The sequence below is a fragment of the Nuphar pumila genome, chromosome 16, assembly GCF_984573655.1.
Source record: "Nuphar pumila chromosome 16, dmNupPumi1.hap1.1, whole genome shotgun sequence".
In the NCBI taxonomy this organism is placed as follows: Eukaryota; Viridiplantae; Streptophyta; class Magnoliopsida; order Nymphaeales; family Nymphaeaceae; genus Nuphar; species Nuphar pumila.
In genome coordinates, this window is record NC_143264.1 from 85,232,824 (window position 1) to 85,260,662 (window position 27,839).

Here is a 27,839-nt window from a genome sequence, read left to right on the forward strand (position 1 = left end):
TCTATTTGTCTTAATTAATTGGTTGTCCACATAGATAACGTGGTTGAACCGCTGCAATGATATAATGAAAACGCTGCAAAGTCTGGCCGAAGTTGTTGGCCAGCAGGCATTGGCAATGCAGCAAATGGGCCCAATCTACACTAGGTGGCCCACGAGAAGAGTACAAATGGTGGGGCTATGCCCTATAAGAAATTCATGGGCATGGACCCTTCTGCTTTCTCCAGAAAGACAGATCTGGAAGCAGCCGAGAGTTGGATTCGGGAGATCGAGCGCATCTTTCGCGTATTGGAGGTACCAGAGGAGCGACAAGTGGATTTTGGGACTTACCGTCTCAAGGATCATGAAGAGAAATGGTAGGAAACCACCAGGGCAAATAAGTTCTCGGACGGCCCCGTATCTTGGGCTGAGTTTGTGAAAGTTTTCAATGCCGCCTATTTTCCTAAACATGAAAGGGCAAAGAAGATGCAAGAGTTCTTGGATCTGCAGCAGGGCGAGATGTCCCTGGTTGACTACATCACGAAATTTCATGGTTTGGAATGCTATTGTCCGAACGTGCATACATCGGACGAGGATCGAGCAATGAAGTTTTCTCGAGGCTTGAAGATGGGCCTGAGGAAATGTCTCTACACTCGAGGGCCCAAGAACCTTGATGAGGCCATTCAGGTAAAAACCACTGCTCTTTGTATTATAAGTTGAGTAAAAATTTATAAAGATATCGTTGACTATTTTTTAGTAATGGCTTGTCCTCGCCTGTCTCGGACACGCAGGTTGCGACTCTCCTCGATGATGACTGGAAGGAGGGAGAAAAGTCGCAGAAGAATAAAATTGGGGTATAAAAACCCGAATTCAAGAAAAGATTTGGTGGGAGGCGATTCCACACTCAGAACAATAAGCCAAGGCACGAGAGTGGCAGGAGACCTAAGCCAGAACAAACTCAAAGGTGTCAGAAGTGCAACCGCTTCCACCCCGGACAACAGTGTCCCCGAGAGACAGGAGGTTGTCTCTACTGTGGAAAGATGTGGCACTACATCAATGAGTGCCGGAAGAAAATGGCCGACGATGTGCGGTGCGGCACTGGAGGACAACAGCCTCAGTAGCACCGTGCACCGCCACCACAACCTCAAGCGGCCCCACAGCGTGTAGCAGGATGCATTTATGCCACTACAGCCGATCAATTGGAGAAGGGGGACTTAGTGCAAGGTACCATGTTTGTTTCGGGCCAAGCCACCCATGTTCTGTTTGATTGTGGAGCTTCTCACTCTTTCATTTCAGTTAACTTTGCAAAGCAACTTAGTAATCTCATAGAATCATTAAACCATGAATTAGTAGTATACAACCTCATAGGGTTCAATGAAATATGTGTAAATTATATGCCAAAAGTAGAGATCATGTTAGGGAATCACAATCTACCTGCCAATTTAGTGTTACTCGATATGACCGAGTATGATGTCATATTAGGCATGGATTGGTTGTTTGAACATTACGCCAGAATCCTCTGTAGAGAAGGAAAGGTTATCCTCTCTCGACCAAGTATACCAGAGGTTGTATTTCGTCTGGCAAGGCCAGGTATTCAGAAAAGGGTTGTTTCAACCCTCAAGGCCCAGAAATATCTTCGTCAGGGAGACATGGCTTTCCTAGTTAGTATGATCGGAGGTTGTGATCATCGCAAAATTTTTCCTCTTGTGGTTTCTCTCTCTTCCTTCTCTTTTCCTTTCCAACCTCTATTTCCTCCTTTTTGAAGGGAGAAAATAAAAGAAAGGAAAGAAGAGAGAAGAGAAAAGAAAGAAAGAGAGAAGAGGAATTCTTTTGCGGGGTCTCACTTGACCTTGATTTGAAAATATTTAGAAAATTACTCGCCTCCGTTTTGAAATATATTGCGGGAAAATGGAGAGACGAGATTCGCTCGTCGGTACGAAGTTCGACCGTTCCTGGCGCCTTTACCAGGAGTAATCGAACCAAGGATCGATTTTATGCCTTTTGCTTTGCCTAAATATTATCTAAGAATTTATTCTAAATCTAAATGCACAAAGAATCAGGCTTGTGCAATGCAAGGATGTATGCTCTTTTTGAAAATTGATTTGGAAATTTCCAAGTGTTCTGAGATGAACTTGATAATAGAATGAAGAAATGATTTCTGAATGATTGAATCTAACTTAGAACTTGAGATAGATCAGAAAAGATATATGAAGTTCTAAGTCTTTGAAATAATGAGAGTTGGAAGAATAAATCTTGATTTTGAGAAAGAATGATTTAAAGCTGAGGTAAAAGGAAAAGGAATGAATCTTCAAAGTCAGAAATTGACTTTGAATTTTGAACCTGGTTTTAAGAGAAGGAGATGAAATTTGAAGTGATATTGAATTCTAGATTTAAAGTTTGAAATCAGGATGGATTTGAGAAATCCAAATGGTATTTAAAAATTGAAATGGATTTAGGAAGTTCAGATGAGATCTGAAAAATGGAATTGGATTTGAAATCTAGAATTGGATTCTGGGTTCTGAATAGAATTGGATCTGGAATCCAAGATGGGATTAGATTCTGAATCCTAAAATGGATTTTGGATCTTAAGATGGGTTTAGGATCTGAAATCTGAGATCCAAGATAGAGTTGGACTCTGGATCCTAAGATGGATTTGGATCTGAAGTCTGAGATCCAAAGTGAAACTGGATTCTGGATCCTAAAATGGAATTTGGATCTGAAGTCTGAGATCCAAAGTGAAATTGGATTCTGGATCCTAAAATGGAATTGGATCTGAAGTCTGAGATCCAAAGTGGAATTGGATTCTGGATCCAAGTAGGGATTAAGATCTATCTTTGGATTTGGATTTTGAAAGTCCAAATGGGACTTTTGAAGATGGGTCTGGGTTTTGAAAACCCAGATTAAATTTAAAACTTAGAAAAAGACTTGAATTTGGAATCAATCTCAAAAACTTGGATCTTGAAGATAAGAGAATAAACTTGGTTTTGAACTTGAAATCAGAAGGTGAATCAGAAATTTCAAAGTTAATTTGAACTTTGAAATTTGATTTTGAATTAGATTTTGAATTTTGTATATACAAATGAATTTCAAAGTCAAATTGGACTTCGAATTTTAAAGTTAGAATAAGAAATGATATTTGAATTTACAAGGGTTGAAAATTGATTTGAGAAGTGAAGAAGATATCTGAAGGAAATCACTTGGATTTATGAAAAAGATTTTTGAAAATATGATGTAATTCTATCCTAAATGATGAATGATTTAAATAGTTTTGAAATTAGATTTTGAAAAAGCCATTCCATTCTTTAAATGAATTAAAATAAGATTGAAGATATAATACTTCTCTGACTATGGTCATTGAAGGTATTATATAATAATCTATATTAAAATTCAAGTGAAGAATAAAATACATTCTTGATGCTTTTATAGAGTTTAAAATGAAATTAACTCTCAATATATTCTGACTATGGCCATTGATATATATATTGAATTAATTTTAGACTAAGCTCTAATAAAAGAGGAAAATATTTAAAGAAAATATGATGAAATTTTGAAAAAGGATCCAGTGTGGATCCAGTGTTATTTTGTAAAAGATAAAAATCCTAAGTTTTGTTTACATCCTGACTATGGCCATTGATGTAAATCATCAACTTAGGATTAATTTACCTCTTACGAAATGGTGCACGTGCCATTCGTGGTCCCATTTGTGAGATTTTGGAAAATAAAGGTAAAAGCATGAAAATAAGCAATTTATGATATTTGAAATGCTCATTCATTCTATCTAAAACAATAAATGTAAATTCTCATTAAGATCTAACTATCACAACACATGAAATTGAATTTACAACTCCAAATAATGATGTTTTCCATGCATTCCCTGCAAAACACTTGGTTAATGTGAAAAGAGAAGGAAAATTGCACACATGTCAAGATATATATGATGAGAAGAGAAAAAAAAATGATGTGAGAAACAGTACTTGATACTGGTACAAGAAACCGATGGCCACAAATGCAATGATAATAGATGTTATCAACAAAGGAGGGATTGCCTTACAGAAATAATCTTTAAAGCAACTTAAAACCAGATGGAAGCTCATCGACACTCTGTAAAAAAAAAAACGGTGTCTATCACCTTTTAAGCAATGCATATCCTGTAATCCAATGTGTACTGGGCTGTGTATATGCAGGAAACAGATATGCAGTGAATGGTATGTTACTGTTAGGGACATGTAGGGAAGATATTGACAGTTAGGGAGTGAAGTGGAGATCTGGAAACCGGGTGACTGAAGGTAACAACACAGGGTGTGTTGAGAGTGGGCTATTGCAGGTGATATGTGCTGCTGTGGAGGGATCTCTTAGTGAAACATAGGAAATGTCTGGTAGAAGGTGCCAAAAGATCCATTTCTATATCCTGCTGGTCATGTCCACTTAAAACTGATCCTTGATGCTTACCTCTTGCAATCCATCATTGACAATAAAATAGCAAATCACATAAAAACGCAGCAAACAGCAAATCACAAAAACACAGTAAATATTGACAACAAAATATAGCTACAACATATGGACCAGGCTATATAACATGTAAATACAGATGGCAGAAGAAAATTTTTCATACCTCAAAGAGTTTGGATGGCACCCTGGCGTCGTATATTAATTCAAACACCAAGGCTGATTCATCACATATTGATAAATTGCTCACATGACTAATAGGATCTAAATGCTATGACTTGGTTCCTGCTAGCTCCAGGCCCACGTTTGATGATTTCTCTCACAGCTCTTGAAATAGCAGCAAAATTTCAATGCCAAGCTGAGATGCAGAACTCAGACAACAACTGTTCGGAACTAGCTCTTTGCCATCAGATCCAGCGATATCAATGACAGAGCTTCGCGTGAATGGGTGCTGCAGAAAACATGAATAGAAACTTTGGTTCTGGATACCCTGGAGGCAGCAGAAGTGTATTTTCCTGTTTCTGTGCTAAATGCTGCAGCTTCTTTGTATACCAATCTTCAAAAATCAGAATAAAAAAAATGGACCTTATTATCTATAAAAAGTTTAACCTTAAGCCGGCCCAAAATTCTATCTGTTGCAGCTTCCATTTGACAGGAATCAACCACATCGCGCACAGGCCTGTGGGAATTATGAATGCGGTGAAGTCCTTGTAATGAAACCACCTTGTCTTTTACAAGAGACCAACTTGAAGGGCGTCTCCAGGATTGCAAACTTGGCACAACAGGATGGTCATTGCGAATGGGGCACTACGGGTATGTAAACATCATACTCATGCCGATGCTATACTTCTGCAAAAATTAACGAGTTAGATGTACAGGTATAGGCAGAATATCCTAACATGCTTGAACCATTTGAAAGCTGAAATTAGGCTTTCTGAGCTGGAGCCATCGGTAGCTCCACTGGCTTCAAGAGCTGAAATAAGCCTTTCCGCGACTGTAACCAATTTATGGTGCGCAGGGGAATGCATATACATGAATGGAGTGAGTGGGTGGTATTGGAGCTGGAGATGGCACCCATATCACAGTGGCTACTTACCTTTGTGGCTTGGCCGTGGCATTCAGACCATGTACATATCACCGGACAACAGATGCTATGGTACCCTTTGTTTCGAACACAAACAAACCCTTAATATCCTCTCATAGCATCCTCTGTCCCAGAGGTACCTGCATTGACACCTTGGAAAAAGTCGAATGATCAAAATTTCACAAACATTAGAGACAGCTGCAAGAATCTTGCAACAAATTCCGAAGCATTCCTGATATGATCATCACGTTGATCAAGACATTTGTTTACAGCTCCAGATATCCACGTCCAGTTCAACAAATGAATAGCAGTCTCACAAAATAACAAAAATGAAAGTGAAATTTTTAGAACTTCAAATCCATTCATCTCTTCCATTCACTAGGTCAATCAATTTCTGCCACAAATCTTCTGAAAATCTGTGAATCCTGTTGCATCTCAGAACATGACTCACATAGTCAAAAGGAGATTCCACATGTCGATAACATGCTCAAATTCATGTTTCTCCTGAACCTTAGGCAACTCAGTGAAGAGTGGCAGAACTCTTCTACTGCGCATGGGAAGCTGGATGTCCATTTGTTATGCTACAGCTATCATGCATAAGAATGGTGAACATTAACATATTGTGCATCAGATGGAGTAGATACAATGTGTAGATATGCTGGTCATGCAGTATCTACTGGGCTCCATAGGGAACTTAATGGTGTCTCGCAACAGATCAGACCCGCCATTACAAGTGAAAATTCTATGTCTATTTCGTAGCAGCTAGCTAACGAATATGAAGACGCTGGTTGTGCCAGTTACAGATGGAAGTGATTCAGGCGATGATTATATAAGTCACTCGACGAAAGGAACAATTTACAACAAACACTGAAAGGGGTAAGGCCGATGCTAAATCATTAAGGGAAGCCTTGAGACAGCCATCTGCGGCTTTCTCACACCGATGAAATTCAAACAAATGAATTATAAAACAGAAGGGAAGCAGATCACAAAGTACATGTTATCAATCAGAGATGCAGGAAACTCAAAACATTAACACCATGGAATGGGATTTTAACAAAGATCTGAAGCTAGAAAGCTTCCAGATCTGCTATTTGATCAAACAATAACACTGACCTCAATAAAACAGGTAATCAAATGCCCGGAATCACAATGCCAACAGGAAAAATGGCTGATAAAACCAAAAGAGAGAAAAAAAAATCTAATATTAAGAGTCGAGACTGTAATATAAGCAGAAAAATCCAGGATTCAAAAGAAAATAATCATGGAAAACTAGATTGAGAATGGATTGAAATACAGAGACTCATTGAATCCGCTATCATGAGCCAGAATAAATCATGAAACCAATATGAGAATGAAAGAGAAACCAGAAGAAATGTGGGAATTAAAAATCGAAAGAGAAATCAAACTGAAAGGGGAAATTGAAATAAAACTCAGCTATAAATTTTGATCCAGATGAAACGCACAGGGGTGTTAAATCTAAATAACATAAAAAAAAAGGAAGATGTTGGAACACATTCCATTTGTTGTAGCATTAGGTGAATCGGCATTGCTATATGCAAGCCGATCCTGCCTATTTTGCTTTCGTAACAAATAGTAAAAAAACTAAAACGATAGAGAGATGGAAAATAATAATGAAGTTCCATGGAGAAGGCATTATGAGCAGGAGGGAAAACCTTTTAGAAGGGGGGGATCAATACTTACTGTGGTTCTGTTGGAGTTCTGAAGGATGGAATCGAGTCTTCTCCTTTATCGTAGAGGACTCTCTATTATCAAAGAAGAAGAGGAGATTCCTTCAATAGCTTCGGAAGAGACCCAGGGGGAAGCACCTAGAGGGGGAAGTAAAAGGAGAAGAAGGAAATGGCGGAGGGGTGAAAAACGGATTGCGAGAGAAGGAGAAGATACGGGGGTGAGGAGCGATGGTGAAGATGAAGGAAGAAAGGGGAAAGGGTGAAAACGGATGGGGTTGAAGTTCCCTGCGGGTTTCTCTTAAAGGGAGAGGAGGAGGATTCGGTTGGGGGATGAACGGGAGATGGAGGAGCTGTTGGTGATGGATGGTTCAGGGAGGAAGATCGCACATGGGGGGGGGGGGGGGGGGAGGTTCTAGAGGGTTCGGTGGAAGCATCCTGCGGCTGAGGGTTTTGGTGAGAGAGGGGACCCGAGATGGAGAGAAAGCGAAAGAGGGGGGGGCGGTGGAGAAGGCATGAGAGAGCCTTCGTAACCCTAAAGAAAACGCGATTTTTTTCTTTTTTTCGTAAAAACCCTTCTGTTTTAAAGATTTTCAAAAGGCCGGCTCTTTTTCAAAAGTTTTTGCAACAACTGTTTTTAGTTTAAAAGATTGTTTTCGAAAAGAGTTTTTCAAAAATCCGAATTTTGTTTCTTTTCTATATTTTTTATTCTTCTTATTTTTTTTTTTTCACTTTATATATATTTTTTTGATATTTTTGGAATAAAATCCTAAAATTTATGGAAAAACAAGGATTTAAACTAATAATAATTTTTTTTGTATTTTTGGAGAAATATTTACAAAAGAAGGTTTTTCTAAGAAATTTGGGTTTGATTTCTTCAAAAAAAATGGGTTTGGACCCAAGTTTTGAGAAAAATATTCGAGTTTTAAACCTCGAATCGAGGAATATAATGCGATGGATCCAAACGGATGTCGGATGGACTGTCTGAGCTATTTAAAAACTATTTTTGGTATTTTCTGTAATTTCAAAAAGTTGGACAACGAGACTCAGATTTGGATCTTGACAATGGATCCGGATTCGAAATTGAGTCAGAAATATAAAATGAATTTAATTTCAGAAAAATTTGAGAAATAAACTGGAATTTAGATTTAAAAGTGACTCAATTGCTCAGAAAATGAAATCAGGGGCAAAAAGGGAATATTTATAAGATTTTGAAAAATTTGGGGTGTTCACAGATGCCCCTCTTTGCTACTAAGCCAGTTGAAAGCCGAGCTTAGTGGCAAAGAAAACACTCTAAATTTTGAAAAATGCCCCAGTTAGCCAACATGAACTGAGTGTGGAAGAATTATGGCTTTTCAGGCTTAAAGCCTTGTCCTGAATGGCTTGGGGGGGACGAAATCCTCGACAATGATATGAATAAATGATAAAAATGAAGAAATCGTGATGAGATTTTCGGTGAAGATCCTGAAATGATGAAAGATAAGAATTTTGATCAAGTCTCATGGGTGAGACAAGATCAACCTTTTGGAATGAGTCAGGTTTAGCCCTTAACCTGGATGGGGCGAAGATATATCAAGATAATTTGGGATGGGGAAAGGAATATAAGCAGACCTCGATGGGACATTTTGAGAGAAATGCCTCGTGAGATGAAATTTCAAACATGATCCTTTCCTGGATGGTTGTATAGAGCATGGATTCCTTTGTGGGGAAAATCATGATGGGACGGGAGGATTACCTCACCGAAATGAGGTTCAGGTTTAAACCAAACCTGAAAGGAAGGTACCTCATAGAACGAGATTCAGGCTTTACCCTTATCCTGAAAGGGATGACCATACAGAATCTTCGAGTGAAGAAACCGTGGTGGGACAACAAATGCATCGCCGAAGCGAGATTCAGGTTTAACCCTTGACCTGAGTGGGGGGAATCGCACGAAGTCTTCAAATGAAGAAGTCGTGGTGGGACTAGAAAGGATATCTAGTCGAACGGGATTCAGGTTTAACCCTAACCTGAACGGAAGATACCTCGCATAGCGAGATTCAGGCTTAACCCTTAACCTGAAAGGGGCGTCCATACGGAATCCTCGGGTGAAGAAACCATGATGGGACCTTCGGAATTTGGACGAACAAATCCGAAAAGGGTTTTGCGAGAAGAGGAAAACAAGGGATTCCCTAAAGCTTGGAAAGGGGATGATCTGGGGCGTCTCATTGCTGAGACTAAATCAGCTTTCTAAAAACAGACGACCTCTCGCAGAAGGTTTGGGTGATACCTCGAGGAGTGAGGTAACAGGTTTAATCCTTAGCCTGAATGGATACAGAATCCTCGAAGAGCGGGGAAACTGTGATGGGACCTCTAGACTTTGCACAAGAAGTCCGAGAGGGGTTTGCAAAAGGATGAAAATGGGAGTCCCTAAAGCTTGAAAAGGGGTTGTTCTTGGGCGCCTCATTGCTGAGACTGAAAATAGCTTTTGACAATAACAGACCTTTTGCAAAAAAAAGTTTAGGTTTAACCCTTATCCTGAGCGGGAACTGTCTGTGGCGGGACAGTGGGGAACACAGGGAAGTGTGCAAATCTGAGAGCGCTCAGATCAGACAGAAGGAAAGGACTTTTCAGTCCTAAGGAGGGATGACGTCAGGATACGTCAAAACGATTATCAAGTTCACACTTCATGTTGGGATAACGAGAAAATATTGCCAATAAGATGCCAAAAAATTGTAGTTGAATTTTGCATATATGTGAAAATATCACCTCTTTCTACCTAGAGTATTAGCTCCAATTGGGCTAACTCTGTAGAATCAAGAGTCAAATTCAAATTTGCTGCTGTTGAGTTTCTTTTAAGGAAGATATCAATTTCCTTGATATGAAAAGAGAGGAAATATTCTTAGCTTCATAAAAGCAATTGAGTGAAAAAGATATTGATAGAAGAATTTCACATAGATAAAGATGATTCCTGACAGTTTTGGGCAGTTTGATATCCTGGGCATTTCCCATGATGATCTTTTTGCACTCTTTTGAGTCATGGAGCTTTCTTGGGCTTCTACATCATCCTTCATTTTGGAGATGTCCTTACTTTTCTCTCTTTTCGGGGAAGGGTACGTCACAAACTCCTTCATCTTGGAGATGTTCCGATCCTTCTTTTTTCCTTTCTCAAAAATTTAGGCTTGATGACATTGGTTCATGGGTTGACATCTCTAGATGATAGCAGAAATCAAATATCTTTTAGGGTTTGTCGGTAGGTTCATCACACTCGCTTTCATCTCGACGGTGATCTGAACTTTCCCTGGAAGGATCCTTCACAAACTCCTTCATCTCGGAGATGATCCAAATCTTCTTTGGCCCCGGAGATCTAGCTCGCATAATTCGTCTTCATCTTGACGACAATTGAGAGATCCCTTTTGCGGATATTTGATTGCAGCTTTGAAGGACTGAGGAGATATGGATTGGGTAGGTTCTTTTTTACTGCCCAGGATATTTCCACTGTCTAACTGCCAAAGAACGATCTTTAAGAATGTGCCATAGCTATGATCAATATCAGTTCATTTATGGCTTTACAACATCATTGAATTTTTCTTTTGCTGGTCATATCGAAGATTTTTCTTCATCCTCTTGGTTGACCAACAGAAAAAGCTTGAATTCAGTTCTTATTTTGCAAAAGTCTTTGCTCTTTTGGAAATAATACTAAAGGTAGTTTGAGGTAATTCTTTTATGTGATGAAATCTTTGAGATCAACAATGACTTTTTGATAGCAAATTGGCAAAGTATTCTAGAAATCCTTGATGAATGTAATCGCTTGACAGCCGATCGACACGTCCATGACAAAATTCTCCTCTCTTTTTCTCCAAAAGAGAGACTCAGGCTTAGCCCTTACCTGAATGGGAAATAGGAAATACTCCTCTCTTCCCCAAAGAGGAGGTGTTTGCAAAACGGAACTTGCGAAGAGAAATTAAGTTTTCGTCAAAACTTCTTATCTCTAGGCTTCTCTTATGGAAAGGTGGCCGAAAACAAAGTTGAGAAAGTATCACAGAGGAACGAGTCCATCACACTCTCCCTAGAAGAGGGTCCTCTGTGAAGGGGTTGGCCAAAGATGAGAAAAACAGGGGCCACAAAAAGAAACGAGCTTCCGTCGAAGCTCTCCCTGGAAAAAGGGTTTTTTTTGTGTAAAGTTGGTTGTTGTTTTGCAAACTGTTCGCGAAGAAAACGAGCCCCTTCAAACTCTCCCTGGAAGAGGGTTCTTGCGAACAAAAGATGGTTGCATGCGAAAAGGAACGAGCTCCCTCGAACTCTCCCTGAAGAGGGTCCTTCGCAAGAGAAAAAGATTGAATTTTTTGATAAAATGATAACTTGAAGGTTGAAATTTGAGAATTTAGAGCTTGAATTGTTGATGATTGGTTAGTACAAAGACTAAACCTGGAGGGCTAACTGATTAGTCAGCCTGACACTAGCACGAGCACTAGATATACCAGCACGAGCACTGGATTTGAAGATGTACCAGCACGAGCACTGGGTTTTGGAAAACACACCAGCACGAGCACTAGGTTTCAAAAAAAATGCCCCAGTACGAGCGCTGGGTTTCGAAAACGCCCACCAGTACGAGCACTGGGTTTTCGAAAGTGCATACCAGCACGAGCACTGGGTTTTCGAAAGTGCACATCAGCACGGGCACGGGCTTTCGAAAAATGCACACCAGCACGAACACTGGGTTTTTCGAAAATGCACACCAGCACGAGCACTGAGTTTCGAAAATGCATACCAGTACGAGCACTGGGTTTTCCCACGGAGAGTTGAGAAAGAGACCGACATTCGAAGATATTTGAGAATTAAGCGAGAATGATTGTCAGTGTTTCAGGATTATCCCTTATCCTGAAGGGGAAGTTCAGGTTTGTCCCTTAACCTGAAAGGGAACAATGAGAATTTTGGTTCAATACGAGCATTGGATCAACAGAGAAATTTGAGTCGGAACTCGAGAAAATAAGAATATACAAAAAGGGAAAATCCGAGTCGGAACCCGGTTTTTCAAAAAAGAACGAATGAGAATCGAGTTTTTGAGAACTCGAATTCTCAACGTAACAATTGGTTCAATGCGAACATCGGGACCAAAAGGAAGTCCGAATCGGAACTCGTGACTCCGAAAATATGAATATATATATAAAAGGAGAAAACGCGAGTCGGAACCCGGTTTTTCAAAATAAAAGAACGAATGAGAATCGAGTTTTTGAGAACTCGAATTCTCGACGTAACAATTGGTCCAATGCGAACATCGGGACCAAAAGGAAGTCCGAATCGGAACTCGTGACTCCGGAAATATGAATATATATATAAAAGGAGAAAACGTGAGTCGGAACCCGGTTTTTCAAAATAAAAGAACAAATGAGAATCGAGTTTTTGAGAACTCGAATTCTCGACGTAACAATTGGTCCAATGCGAACATCGGGACCAAAAGAAAGTCCGAATCGGAACTCGTGACTCCGGAAATATGAATATATATATAAAAGGAGAAAACGCGAGTCGAAACCCGGTTTTTCAAAAATAAAAGAACGAATGAGAATCGAGTTTTTGAGAACTCGAATTCTCGACGTAACAATTGATCCAATGCGAACATCGGGACCAAAAGGAAGTCGAATCGGAACTCGTGACTCCGGAAATATGAATATATATGAGACCCGAGTCGGAACCCGGACCTTTAAAAAGAAAAATAAAATGAAAGAAAAAAACCTGAGTCGGAACTCAGACGGGAAGGAAACGATTCCAACCCGGGAATCGGATTCTAAAAGGATTGACGAAAAGCATGAGTAGATTCCGATGATGAAGATGAGAGATTCATTCGAGATCCTTGACCCAAGATGGCCTAAGATTCGAATCTATTTATGATGACCTCAGGATTTTCACTTATCCCGAAGGAGTATAGAATAAAATTTTGATGTGAATTGAAGAATTTATGGGAAATAATTCAGGTTTATCCCTTAACCTGAAAGGGAACATAATAAAATTTTATAAACATGGGGAAGAATTTACAGAAATTTATTGAAATTTTATTTTGGAAAGAATTCTCACGGGTAGCGTCGGTGCTCCTATGAGGGGTATCAAGATTATCCCTTATCCTGAATGGGAAGAGAATAGAATTTAAGAAAATTTAATGAAGAGAAATTTGATAGAAATTTAGAAAATCAATAAAGATTGACAAAACTTGTGTTTACAAAAGAATTCTCATAGGTAGCATTAGCGCTCCTACGAGAGGTCTCAGGATTTTCCCTTATCCTGAATGGGACCACCTCACACAACGAGAGTCAGGTTTATCCCTTAACCTGAGAGGGAAAGAAAAAGAATTTAGAAATACCTCACGGGAAAGAGGCATCAGGTTTATCCCTTAACCTGAAAGGGTAAAGAATTTTGATAAAATTTAATAGATTTGAGGAAAATTGATAAAACTTGATAAAATTGATGTAAACTTGATAAAAATATGACTAAAATAAACAAAAACTGATAAAGATATCAAAATTAACTGAAAATTTTATAAGATTTGAAAAAAAGGAGTTTTTTCTGATCCTGCCTGCATATGGGATCTTGAAAGAAAAAATGTTTGTTTAACAGATATGTGAGAAATCATTTTTGGGAGGAAAATCGACTGCAAGAAGAATGATCAGTGCGAGGATCTGATCCTTCAAATCAAACATGAGAGATCATCATGAGGGTCAATTTTTGAAGGCAATGGTTTGAAATCTAATTTTTTGAAAAAGAAGATCAACAAGAGATCTGATTTCTGAAAATAACAGTTCGAAACTGATAATAATATCAACATAAGGGTTGATCTTTGAATCCAATGTTTAAAAACCAATCTTGGAAGATAAGACCAACACAAGGTTTGATCTTTGAATATAATGATTTGAATTTTTGGAAGATAAGACCAACACAAGGGTTGATCTTTTGAATATAATGATTTTAAACCCATTTTGGAAGATAAAACCAACACAAGGGTTGATCTTTGAATATAATGTTTCGAAACCAATCTTGGAAGATAGGATCAACGCGAGGGTTGAATTTTCAATGCAATGGTTCAAAAACTTATGTTTGAGAATATGATCAACACGATGGATTGATGACGGTTCGAAACCCATTTTTGGAAAATGTGATCAACACGAGGGTTGATAATGGTTCGAAACCCATTTTTTGGAAAATATGATCAACACGAGGGATAATGGTTCGAAACCCGTTTTTTGGAAAATATGATCAACATGAGGGTTGATAATGGTTCGAAACCCATTTTTGGAAAATTCAATCAACACAAGGGTTGATTTTTTAAGAAGGTTGGATCAAAGAATATTTTGAACTCTTTGGTTATCATAACGAAGACTTTCAAAATTTCATGATTTTTGAAAAACCCTCATAGGTAATATCATTTCTCTAATGAACGATGTCAGGATTGTTCCGCATTTTGAAAAGAACAGGAATTTAAATGCCCCAGTATGGCGAAGGAAGAAGAAGTAAAAAGATATAAAGGAAATTGACATTTCATTGATAAGCAAAGGTTCGATAACAAAAACTAAATATTCACAAGAACTTTGAAAGGAAAGGATAACAAAAGAAGACTGGGCTGACTTGCCCCTACAAGATGACTAACAAAAGGAAAATGACGGTGCAGAAAAACTTGGGCATCCTCAATTCTTCGAGTGATCCGGGAGAGTTTTGATCAGAGCCGCAGGTTGCTCCTCTCCTTCTTCTGGTACCAAAATTTCTTTGTCGATGTAATCCTGTATTATGTTTTTGAGGACGAAGCAGCGCTCTGTCTCATGTCCTCTTGCTCGATGGAATTTGCAGAAACACTCTTTCCATTTACTCATGGTGACAGAAGAATCGACGATTCTTGGTAGTTCGATCATATTTTTCGCAAGCAGGTATCCGAGAACTTCCTCAATTGGCTAACCCAGAGGGGTGAACTTGCGGTCATAACCCCAACCATCATGCTTTATTTTCTTTGGCTTGCTTGGCTTCTGTTGGGTGTTGACCCCTTTCTCGGAGCTGGACTGACCCTGCTCAGCTGAGACCGCCGGATGCTTTTCTTTTCCGTTTTTGGCCAAGAGATTTTTGTCGACGCAATCTTGAACAATATTTTTGAGGACGAAACAATGATCAGTGTCATGCCCCACCGCCCGATGGAACTTGCAGAACTGGTCCTTGAATCTTCCCATGATTGTGGGAGGGCTTACGACTTTTGGGAGCCTGACTAATCCCTTGGTCAGCATGTATTCAAGAACTTTGTCGAGCGGCTCATCTAAAGGAGTGAAGTCTCGATCCCTGCTCCAATCTTTACGCTTTGGCTTTTCCTTGCCCTTGCCCTTGTGCAGAGCAGATGGAAGCGGTTTGTCCTGGGTCATGCCGAACTTTCCCTTCTGATCTGCAGATTCCTCTGAATTGCTGCTTTGATTGCCCTGGGTGTCTTCGCTGTTGCCCCTGCTGGCCTTAGAACCTCTTGCACTGCTATCACTTTGTTTGCTCATTAGGAAAGTGACAGGTGCTTTTTCAATGGTGGGAGCTTTTCCGAAACTGGCTTCAGCTTCGTCAGATAATATCTCAACCATCATCTTTTTGAACAATCGATATATGGTGGGATCGATCTCATTCTTGTTGTCCTGACCTTCTTCTCTGGCAAACCTCTGAGAGTCCATTTCTTAACTCTTGCTTCTAACTGGTGCTAGAGTGATGCGGTCTTTGATTTTTGTCTGAACCACCCGATAATACCAAATGCTCTCTGTATGGACAGAATGGGCCTTTTTAGAAAGATTTTGGAGGAAACTTTGATAAAGGAAGAAATCAAATTGACAAAGAGATATCCCACTACTAGGGATTGAGTCCGCACGAGAGGCATGATAATAGTATCATCTTCCCGTGAGAAGGGAATAATTTAGACTATGATAAAAAGGACATCTTTTGATGAAAGATTTTTATTTATAAAAAAGGTGAGAAATAGATTTAGAAGATACGTAGAAGAAAATTTTAGAATAATAGATGGTAAATTTTGAAAAATTGGAAAAATTGCAAGCAGGATCAGAAAAGAATTTAAAGAAATCAGGAAAAGAAAAGAAAAATACACCTGGGGTTTCTGAAGATAAGGAAAATTTTGAATAATATACCCAGGGTTTTGGAAAATACATATATAAGAAAACATGAGAGACATTGCACAACCAAATCCATACAAACAAAGATGTGCACACAGCATTCCCTAAAGGCTGACTCTAAATGCAATATTTGAAATGGCTTGTAGGACCTTAATCCTAACTCTAGGGTTCAGATCATCTGATTCCAATCAAAATACACCGATATACTCAATCTGAAGCTCGAAGTACGTGGCATAGAAATATTCCTCTGGTTCTAAGGTAAGGATTCCCAACATCCTTGAGCACCTACCGATATACCTCGGACTATGGCCCTTAGGTACGTAGTAGGGGGCGCGAACCCAAATGAGTGGTCCAGTTTTGAGGCTCTCTCCCGAACTATGGTTCAGTGAGACAGCCCAGCAACGTGAAGACCGGGACAATATAAGTAGGGATGTTTTCAAAATATGTTCAACATGCAATAAAATCAGAAAGCTCTAATGCAAGTCCTAAAGAGATAGATTAAAATGAAAAAGAAGCATACACTTGCATACATTGTTTGCATTCAATCCCTAGAATTGAGGAGAGTTGTATTTAAGACCTAAGTCTAATGTGAACATGGAATAATCTCCTCAATATGGTCCTACCAAACCATACTTAGATCCTATATGCAATGATGTCAGCTTTAGGACAGAGTATAGGCTCCTAAGGTTTGCATGGAAAATGAAGCTGACATTTATAGAATAAAGATTTAGATAACATCAAAGCAAAGCAAAGGCACAAATTCGACCGGACGAAGACGAGTCCCATCACGGTCTCCAAAATTGTGATCATCGCAAAATTTTTCCTCTCTTGTGGTTTCTCTCTCTTCCTTCTCTTTTCCTTTCCAACCTCTATTTCCTCCTTTTTGAAGGGAGAAAATAAAAGAAAGGAAAGAAGAGAGAAGAGAAAAGAAAGAAAGAGAGAAGAGGAATTCTTTTGCGGGGTCTCACTTGACCTTGATTTGAAAATATTTAGAAAATTACTCGCCTCCGTTTTGAAATATATTGCGGGAAAATGGAGAGACGAGATTCGCTCGTCGGTACGAAGTTCGACCGTTCCTGGCGCCTTTACCAGGAGTAATCGAACCAAGGATCGATTTTATGCCTTTTGCTTTGCCTAAATATTATCTAAGAATTTATTCTAAATCTAAATGCACAAAGAATCAGGCTTGTGCAATGCAAGGATGTATGCTCTTTTTGAAAATTGATTTGGAAATTTCCAAGTGTTCTGAGATGAACTTGATAATAGAATGAAGAAATGATTTCTGAATGATTGAATCTAACTTAGAACTTGAGATAGATCAGAAAAGATATATGAAGTTCTAAGTCTTTGAAATAATGAGAGTTGGAAGAATAAATCTTGATTTTGAGAAAGAATGATTTAAAGCTGAGGTAAAAGGAAAAGGAATGAATCTTCAAAGTCAGAAATTGACTTTGAATTTTGAACCTGGTTTTAAGAGAAGGAGATGAAATTTGAAGTGATATTGAATTCTAGATTTAAAGTTTGAAATCAGGATGGATTTGAGAAATCCAAATGGTATTTAAAAATTGAAATGGATTTAGGAAGTTCAGATGAGATCTGAAAAATGGAATTGGATTTGAAATCTAGAATTGGATTCTGGGTTCTGAATAGAATTGGATCTGGAATCCAAGATGGGATTAGATTCTGAATCCTAAAATGGATTTTGGATCTTAAGATGGGTTTAGGATCTGAAATCTGAGATCCAAGATAGAGTTGGACTCTGGATCCTAAGATGGATTTGGATCTAAAGTCTGAGATCCAAAGTGAAACTGGATTCTGGATCCTAAAATGGAATTTGGATCTGAAGTCTGAGATCCAAAGTGAAATTGGATTCTGGATCCTAAAATGGAATTGGATCTGAAGTCTGAGATCCAAAGTGGAATTGGATTCTGGATCCAAGTAGGGATTAAGATCTATCTTTGGATTTGGATTTTGAAAGTCCAAATGGGACTTTTGAAGATGGGTCTGGGTTTTGAAAACCCAGATTAAATTTAAAACTTAGAAAAAGACTTGAATTTGGAATCAATCTCAAAAACGTGGATCTTGAAGATAAGAGAATAAACTTGGTTTTGAACTTGAAATCAGAAGGTGAATCAGAAATTTCAAAGTTAATTTGAACTTTGAAATTTGATTTTGAATTAGATTTTGAATTTTGTATATACAAATGAATTTCAAAGTCAAATTGGACTTCGAATTTTAAAGTTAGAATAAGAAATGATATTTGAATTTACAAGGGTTGAAAATTGATTTGAGAAGTGAAGAAGATATCTGAAGGAAATCACTTGGATTTATGAAAAAGATTTTTGAAAATATGATGTAATTCTATCCTAAATAATGAATGATTTAAATAGTTTTGAAATTAGATTTTGAAAAAGCTATTCCATTCTTTAAATGAATTAAAATAAGATTGAAGATATAATACTTCCCTGACTATGGTCATTGAAGGTATTATATAATAATCTATATTAAAATTCAAGTGAAGAATAAAATACATTCTTGATGCTTTTATAGAGTTTAAAATGAAATTAACTCTCAATATATCCTAACTATGGCCATTGATATATATATTGAATTAATTTTAGACTAAGCTCTAATAAAAGAGGAAAATATTTAAAGAAAATATGATGAAATTTTGAAAAAGGATCCAGTGTGGATCCAGTGTTATTTTGTAAAAGATAAAAATCCTAAGTTTTGTTTACATCCTGACTATGGCCATTAATGTAAATCATCAACTTAGGATTAATTTACCTCTTACGAAATGGTACACGTGCCATTCGTGGTCCCATTTGTGAGATTTTGGAAAATAATGGTAAAAGCATGAAAATAAGCAATTTATGATATTTGAAATGCTCATTCATTCTATCTAAAACAATAAATGTAAATTCTCATTAAGATCTAACTATTACAACACATGAAATTGAATTTACAACTCCAAATAATGATGTTTTCCATGCATTCCCTGCAAAACACTTGGTTAATGTGAAAAGAGAAGGAAAATTGCACACATGTCAAGATATATATGATGAGAAGAGAAAAAAAATGATGTGAGAAACAGTACTTGATACTGGTACAAGAAACCGATGGCCACAAATGCAATGATAATAGATGTTATCAACAAAGGAGGGATTGCCTTATAGAAATAATCTTTAAAGCAACTTAAAACCAGATGGAAGCTCATCGACACTCTGTAAAAAAAAAACGGTGTCTATCACCTTTTAAGCAATGCATATCCTGTAATCCAATGTGTACTGGGCTGTGTATATGCAGGAAACAGATATGCAGTGAATGGTATGTTACTGTTAGGGACATGTAGGGAAGATATTGACAGTTAGGGAGTGAAGTGGAGATCTGGAAACCGGGTGACTGAAGGTAACAACACAGGGTGTGTTGAGAGTGGGCTATTGCAGGTGATATGTGCTGCTGTGGAGGGATCTCTTAGTGAAACATAGGAAATGTCTGGTAGAAGGTGCCAAAAGATCCATTTCTATATCCTGCTGGTCATGTCCACTTAAAACTGATCCTTGATGCTTACCTCTTGCAATCCATCATTGACAATAAGATAGCAAATCACATAAAAACGCAGCAAACAGCAAATCACAAAAACACAGTAAATATTGACAATAAAATATAGCTACAACATATGGAACAGGCTATATAACATGTAAATACAGATGGCAGAAGAAAATTTTTCATACCTCAAAGAGTTTGGATGGCACCCTGGCATCGTATATTAATTCAAACACCAAGGCTGATTCATCACATATTGATAAATTGCTCACATGACTAATAGGATCTAAATGCTATGACTTGGTTCCTGCTAGCTCCAGGCCCACGTTTGATGATTTCTCTCACAGCTCTTGAAATTGCAGCAAAATTTCAATGCCAAGCTGAGATGCAGAACTCAGACAACAACTGTTCGGAACTAGCTCTTTGCCATCAGATCCAGCGATATCAGTGACAGAGCTTCGCGTGAATGGGTGCCGCAGAAAACATGAATAGAAACTTTGGTTCTGGATACCCTGGAGGCAGCAGAAGTGTATTTTCCTGTTTCTGTGCTAAATGTTGCAGCTTCTTTGTATACCAATCTTCAAAAATCAGAATAAAAAAAATGGACCTTATTATCTATAAAAAGTTTAACCTTAAGTCGGCCCAAAATTCTATCTGTTGCAGCTTCCATTTGACAGGAATCAACCACATCGCGCACAGGCCTGTGGGAATTATGAATGCGGTGAAGTCCTTGTAATGAAACCACCTTGTCTTTTACAAGAGACCAACTTGAAGGGCGTCTCCAGGATTGCAAACTTGGCACAACAGGATGGTCATTGCGAATGGGGCACTACGGGTATGTAAACATCATACTCATGCCGATGCTATACTTCTGCAAAAATTAACGAGTTAGATGTACAGGTATAGGCAGAATATCCTAACATGCTTGAACCATTTGAAAGCTGAAATTAGGCTTTCTGAGCTGGAGCCATCGGTAGCTCCACTGGCTTCAAGAGCTGAAATAAGCCTTTCCGCGACTGTAACCAATTTATGGTGCGCAGGGGAATGCATATACATGAATGGAGTGAGTGGGTGGTATTGGAGCTGGAGATGGCACCCATATCACACAGTGGCTACTTACCTTTGTGGCTTGGCCATGGCATTCAGACCATGTACATATCACCGAACAACAGATGCTATGGTACCCTTTGTTTCGAACACAAACAAACCCTTAATATCCTCTCATAGCATCCTCTGTCCCAGAGGTACCTGCATTGACACCTTGGAAAAAGTCGAATGATCAAAATTTCACAAACATTAGAGACAGCTGCAAGAATCTTGCAACAAATTCCGAAGCATTCCTGATATGATCATCACATTGATCAAGACATTTGTTTACAGCTCCAGATATCCACGTCCAGTTCAACAAATGAATAGCAGTCTCACAAAATAACAAAAATGAAAGTGAAATTTTTAGAACTTCAAATCCATTCATCTCTTCCATTCACTAGGTCAATCAATTTCTGCCACAAATCTTCTGAAAATCTGTGAATCCAGTTGCATCTCAGAACATGACTCACATAGTCAAAAGGAGATTCCACATGTCGATAACATGCTCAAATTCATGTTTCTCCTGAACCTTAGGCAACTCAGTGAAGAGTGGCAGAACTCTTCTACTGCGCATGGGAAGCTGGATGTCCATCTGTTATGCTACAGCTATCATGCATAAGAATGGTGAACATAAACATATTGTGCATCAGATGGAGTAGATACAATGTGTAGATATGCTGGTCATGCAGTATCTACTGGGCTCCATAGGGAACTTAATGGAGTCTCGCAACAGATCAGACCCGCCATTACAAGTGAAAATTCTATGTCTATTTCGTAGCAGCTAGCTAACGAATGTGAAGACGCTGGTTGTGCCAGTTACAGATGGAAGTGATTCAGGCGATGATTATATAAGTCACTCGACGAAAGGAACAATTTACAACAAACACTGAAAGGGGTAAGGTCGATGCTAAATCATTAAGGGAAGCCTTGAGACAGCCATCTGCGGCTTTCTCACACCGATGAAATTCAAACAAATGAATTATAAAACAGAAGGGAAGCAGATCACAAAGTACATGTTATCAATCAGAGATGCAGGAAACTCAAAACATTAACACCATGGAATGGGATTTTAACAAAGATCTGAAGCTAGAAAGCTTCCAAATCTGCTGTTTGATCAAACAATAACACTGACCTGAATAAAACAGGTAATCAAATGCCCGGAATCACAATGCCAACAGGAAAAATGGCTGATAAAACCAAAAGAGAGAAAAAAAAAATCTAATATTAAGAGTCGAGACTGTAATATAAGCAGAAAAATCCAGGATTCAAAAGAAAATAATCATGGAAAACTAGATTGAGAATGGATTGAAATACAGAGACTCATTGAATCCGCTATCATGAGCCAGAATAAATCATGAAACCAATATGAGAAATGAAAGAGAAACCAGAAGAAATGTGGGAATTAAAAATCGAAAGAGAAATCAAACTGAAAGGGGAAATTGAAATAAAACTCAGCTATAAATTTTGATCCAGATGAAATGCACAGGGGTGTTAAATCTAAATAACATAAAAAAAAAGGAAGATGTTGGAACACATTCCATTTGCTGTAGCATTAGGTGAATCGGCATTGCTATATGCAAGCCGATCCTGCCTATTTTGCTTTCGTAACAAATAGTAAAAAAACTAAAACGATAGAGAGATGGAAAATAATAATGAAGTTCCATGGAGAAGGCATTATGAGCAGGAGGAAAAACCTTTTAGAAGGGGGGGATCAATACTTACTGTGGTTCTGCTGGAGTTCTGAAGGATGGAATCGAGTCTTCTCCTTTATCGTAGAGGACTCTCTATTATCAAAGAAGAAGAGGAGATTCCTTCAATAGCTTCGGAAGAGACCCAGGGGGAAGCACCTAGAGGGGGAAGTAAAAGGAGAAGAAGGAAATGGCGGAGGGGTGAAAAACGGATTGCGAGAGAAGGAGAAGATGCAGGGGTGAGAAGCGATGGTGAAGATGAAGGAAGAAAGGGGAAAGGGTGAAAACGGATGGGGTTGAAGTTCCCTGCGGGTTTCTCTTAAAGGGAGAGGAGGAGGATTCGGTTGGGGGATGAACGGGAGATGGAGGAGCTGTTGGTGATGGATGGTTCAGGGAGGAAGATCGCACATGGGGGGGGAGGTTCTAGAGGGTTCGGTGGAAGCATCCTGTGGCTGAGGGTTTTGGTGAGAGAGGGGACCCGAGATGGAGAGAAAGCGAAAGAGGGGGGGGGGGGGGGCGGTGGAGAAGGCATGAGAGAGCCTTCGTAACCCTAAAGAAAACGCGATTTTTTCTTTTTTTCGTAAAAACCCTTCCGTTTTAAAGATTTTCAAAAGGCCGGCTCTTTTTCAAAAGTTTTTGCAACAACTGTTTTTAGTTTAAAAGATTGTTTTCAAAAAGAGTTTTTCAAAAATCCGAATTTTGTTTCTTTTCTATATTTTTTATTCTTTTTATTCTTTTTTTTTTTTACTTTATATATTTTTTTGATATTTTTGGAATAAAATCCTAAAATTTATGGAAAAACAAGGATTTAAACTAATAATAATTTTTTTTGTATTTTTGGAGAAATATTTACAAAAGAGGGTTTTTCTAAGAAATTTGGGTTTGATTTCTTCAAAAAAAAAAGGGTTTGGACCCAAGTTTTGAGAAAAATATTCGAGTTTTAAACCTCGAATTGAGGAATATAACTTGATGGATCCAAACGGATGTCGGATGGACTGTCCGAGCTATTTAAAAATTATTTTTGGTATTTTCTGTAATTTCAAAAAGTTGGACAACGAGACTCAGATTTGGATCTTGACAATGGATCCGGATTCGAAATTGAATCAGAAATATAAAATGAATTTAATTTCAGAAAAATTTGAGAAATAAACTGGAATTTGGATTTAAAAGTGACTCAATTGCTCAGAAAATGAAATCAGGGGCAAAAAAGGAATATTTATAAGATTTTGAAAAATTTGGGGTGTTCACAGAGGTGAAACGAAACCGACTCCGATTGATGATCTGGAGATTGTCTGCGATTTCGCCGTTGTATTCCCAGAGGAACTTCCTAGACTTCCTCCTCAGAGGGAAGTCGAGTTTAGGATCGAACTCATGCTGGGTACGAGGCCAATATCAAGAGCACCTTATCAGATGGCACCATTAGAGTTGGAGGAACTGAAGAAGTAGCTGCAGAAGCTGATGAAGCGTGGTTTTGTGTGACCGAGCACGTCTCCGTGGGAAGCGTCGGTCTTATTCTTAAAAAAGAAAGACGGGTCTATGAGACTATGCATAGACTAGAGAATGTTGAACCAAGCAACCGTAAAGAATAAATATCCTCTACTCCATATTGAGGACCTATTTGACCAGTTAAAAAGAGCAAAGGTCTTTTCTAAGATCGACTTGAGGTCTGGATATTTTCAGTTGAGAATAAATGATGAGGATATCCCAAAATCAACGTATCAAACCAGATATGGGAATTTTGAGTTTGTGGTGATGTCGTTTGGACTCACTAATGCCCCAGTGACATTCATGGACCTGATGAATTGGGTATTCAGACCATACTTGGACTCTTTCATCATCATCTTCATCGATGACATACTGGTATACTTAGAGAATGCGGAAAAACACAAAGAACATTTGAAAATCATTTTGGAAACCCTCCGGACACATCAGTTATATGTCAAGTTTTTTAAATGCGAATTTTGGCTTGAAGAAGTCATGTTCCTTGGGCATGTGATCTTGAAGGGTGGAGTTTCAGTAGATCTCGCTAAGGTTAAAGTTGTAATGAATTGGTCACAACCAAAGAACGTCAGCGAAATCTGAAGCTTCCTAGGATTAGCTGGCTACTATCGACGATTCATTCAGGACTTCTCCTGAATCACTATGCCAATGACAAAGCTCCCACGAAAAGGAGTGAAGTTCGAATGGAATTAGAAGAGTGACGAGAGCTTCCAAACCCTTAATGCTAAGCTTACTACAGCTCCGGTGTTAGCCTTACCATCTGGAAGCGGAGGTTTCGTGGTGTACACGGACGCTTATGGTACTGGACCGGGGTGTGTACTGATGCAGCACGGCAAGGTCATTGCCTATGCATCTTGACAATTGAAGACTCATCAGAAGAATTACCCCACTCACGACCTGGAGTTGACGGCCATGGTTTTCGCTTTGAAGGTTTGGAGATATTATCTATATGGAGAGCAGTTCAAAGTCTTCACAGATCACGAGCTTGAAGTACCTGTTTTCTCATAAGGAACTCAATATGTGACAAAGAAGGTGGGTCGAGTTCATCAAGGACTACGAGTTTACAATCTCTTACCATCCTGAGAAAGCAAACATGATCGCAGATGCCCTTAGTCGCAAGGCTGGGGGAAATCTGGCCAGTTTGGTAAACATAGGTTGGAAAATGATTTCTGAGTTCACAGAATGGAGGCCTTTCTCCGATGATCAAGACGTACTTAGGATGTCTAGCCTGACGGTATGATCAGAACTGCGAGAGCGATTCATGATTAAGCAAAAAGAAGACTCGCAGTACAGGAAGATGGAGGCATTGGCATTGCAAGAAGATACCACTTTCCAGTGCAAAGATGATGGAAGTATATGGTTTAAGGATCGACTATGGGTGTCGAGCGATCCAAAGACCCGAGAAGAGTTATTGGCAGAGGCACATAAGAGCAAGTACACCATTCACACGAGTAGTACTAAGATGTTCAAAGATCTACAACACAGGTACTGGTGGAATGGAATGAAGCGCGACATTGTAAGGTAACCAATTCATGAGTAAATTTTATGTGCTCTAGTTAGGTTGTTTTTACTACCGATTTAAGATTGGCATTATGCTAATCTTGCTATAATTTCAGATACGTCGCGAAGTGTTTGACGTGTCAACAAATCAAGATTGAGCATCAAAGGCCGAGAGGAACTTTGCAGATGATGGAAATCCCTCAATGGAAATGGGAACATATCACGATAGATTTCGTGATGGGGTTACCACGAACCCAAAAAAAATGAGGTTATTTGGGTAGTGGTTGACTGACTCACTAAGTCAGCACACTTCCTACTGATGAGGAAGGGTTAGTCACTGGAGAGCCTGACTGACCTGTATATCCAGGAGATAGTACCACTACATGGGGTGCCAGTCTCGATCATTTCCGACAGAGACTCTCGGTTCACCTCACGACTGTGGGGGCATTTACAAAAGGCATTAGAAACTAAGTTGAAATCCAGCACTGCCTTTCATCCACAAACCGATGGACAGTCAGAAAGGACCACACAGACACTAGAGGACATGCTACGTGCCTGTATGTTGGATTGGAAAGGTGAATGGGATACTCATGTGGTACTAGTAGAGTTTGCCTACTACAATATCTACCATGTGAGTATCGGCATGGCGCCTTTCGAAGCACTGTATGGGCGACCTTGTAGGTCACCAGTACATTGGGATGAAGTTGACGAAAGAGCAGTTGAGTCGCCAATTGTGCTTCAACATTACACAAAGCAAATACAGAAGATACGAGATCGGCTTAGAGCAATACAGAGTCGACAGAAAAGTTATGCGGATCAGCGATGCAGAGTGCTTAGTTTCGAAGTGGAAGATGCAGTGTTTGTCAAAGTATCGCCGACCAAAAGCGTTTTTAGGTTCAAAAAGAAGGGGTAGTTAAGTCCTAGATACGTCGGACCTTCTCTGATATTGGAGCGGATCAGCGAGACAGCATATTGAGTTAAGCTACCCTCTCAACTTGCTAAACTTGCTAAGATCCATAATGTATTTCACGTATCAATGTTGAGGAAATACATTCAAGATCTGGCACACGTAATTCAGTTTGAGGACATCAGTATGCAAGAGGATCTGACCATAGAAGAGAGACCAGTCGAAATCGTGGATCACAGTGAGTGAGTGATGCGGAACAAAATCATCCCATTAGTCAAAGTGAGATGGAGACATCATGGTTTAGAATAATGTATGTGAGAACCAGAGGTTGCAATAAAGGACAAGTACCCTCAACTGTTTGATTGATATGTGTTACGAATTTCAGAGATGAAATTCCTTTTTGAGGGGAAGGATGTAAAACCCATGAAATTCTAAGAAATCTTTAATGAATAAAAACAAGCATTTATGTGTAATAATAGGATTTTTGTAATATTCTATGCGATATTGATGCTTAAAGGTTAGTAGAACGAACCCGATAACGGATTCTAGAAAGGGATACTTAGACCTGGACCTTAGCGAGATTCGATTATCCGACCTGGTTCACGAGGCCAAATGGGAAAATCCGATGGTTCTGGTATGATAGCATGAGATCCGAAGCACATTTAACGTGAGAGAGTGCAAGGTTGGAGCAAACAGAAGAAAAATCCACGTGAAAACGTGAGAGCTTCACCAATAAGGAAAACGTTCCAAGAAAACATAAAGGGAATTTCTTTGCAAAAGTAAACAACAAATGGTGAAGTGGTGGAGTGGTAGGACGCACGGTTGAGTGGAGCCACAACCCAAGTTCAAAACCCACAGTGCGCCCACGTAAAAATAAAAAACATTGCCTTTTTGTATAAAACCTGAAACTGAACAAAAATGATTAAATATAAATTAATCCACACATATTGCAACGAAATGCAATATAGCACAAGTGGTGGGGTTCGTTGCCCCTTTGGTGGAAGACCCCGGTTCAAAAAACCCTGTGCATGGAATGATTTTTTTGCACAAAAGGGACCACATTCTTTTCTTGTTGAAAAGGTAAAAACGTGAGATCTTAATCAAGCCTATTTCTTAGGCTTTTTTCATCTCACTTTACCAACATTGGTGGGGAATCCCACCAAAATGGGAGAGGGGTACCATAAAGCAACAAAAAAAGTAGTTAGAGAGAATTCCATTCAACGAAGGTGGGGGGCATAACAGGAAATAACCCTAACCCACCAAAAATCATGGAGGATAAGGGGAAGACGTCCCATAGTTTATATTTTTGAA

At 38.9% G+C, this 27,839-nt stretch overlaps 1 protein-coding gene across 1 annotated transcript; it reads left to right on the forward strand.

Annotated features, from left to right (window-relative positions):
• The first annotated feature begins 177 nt into the window (after window positions 1-177).
• LOC149813938 (uncharacterized) lies at window positions 178-24,067 on the forward strand. Its single transcript, XM_089991231.1, has 4 exons — window positions 178-353; window positions 453-663; window positions 1,502-1,566; window positions 23,872-24,067. The coding sequence occupies exons 1-4, from the start codon at window positions 178-180 to the stop codon at window positions 24,065-24,067; spliced, it is 648 nt and encodes a 215-aa protein (XP_089847357.1).
• Window positions 24,068-27,839: the final 3,772 nt, after the last annotated feature.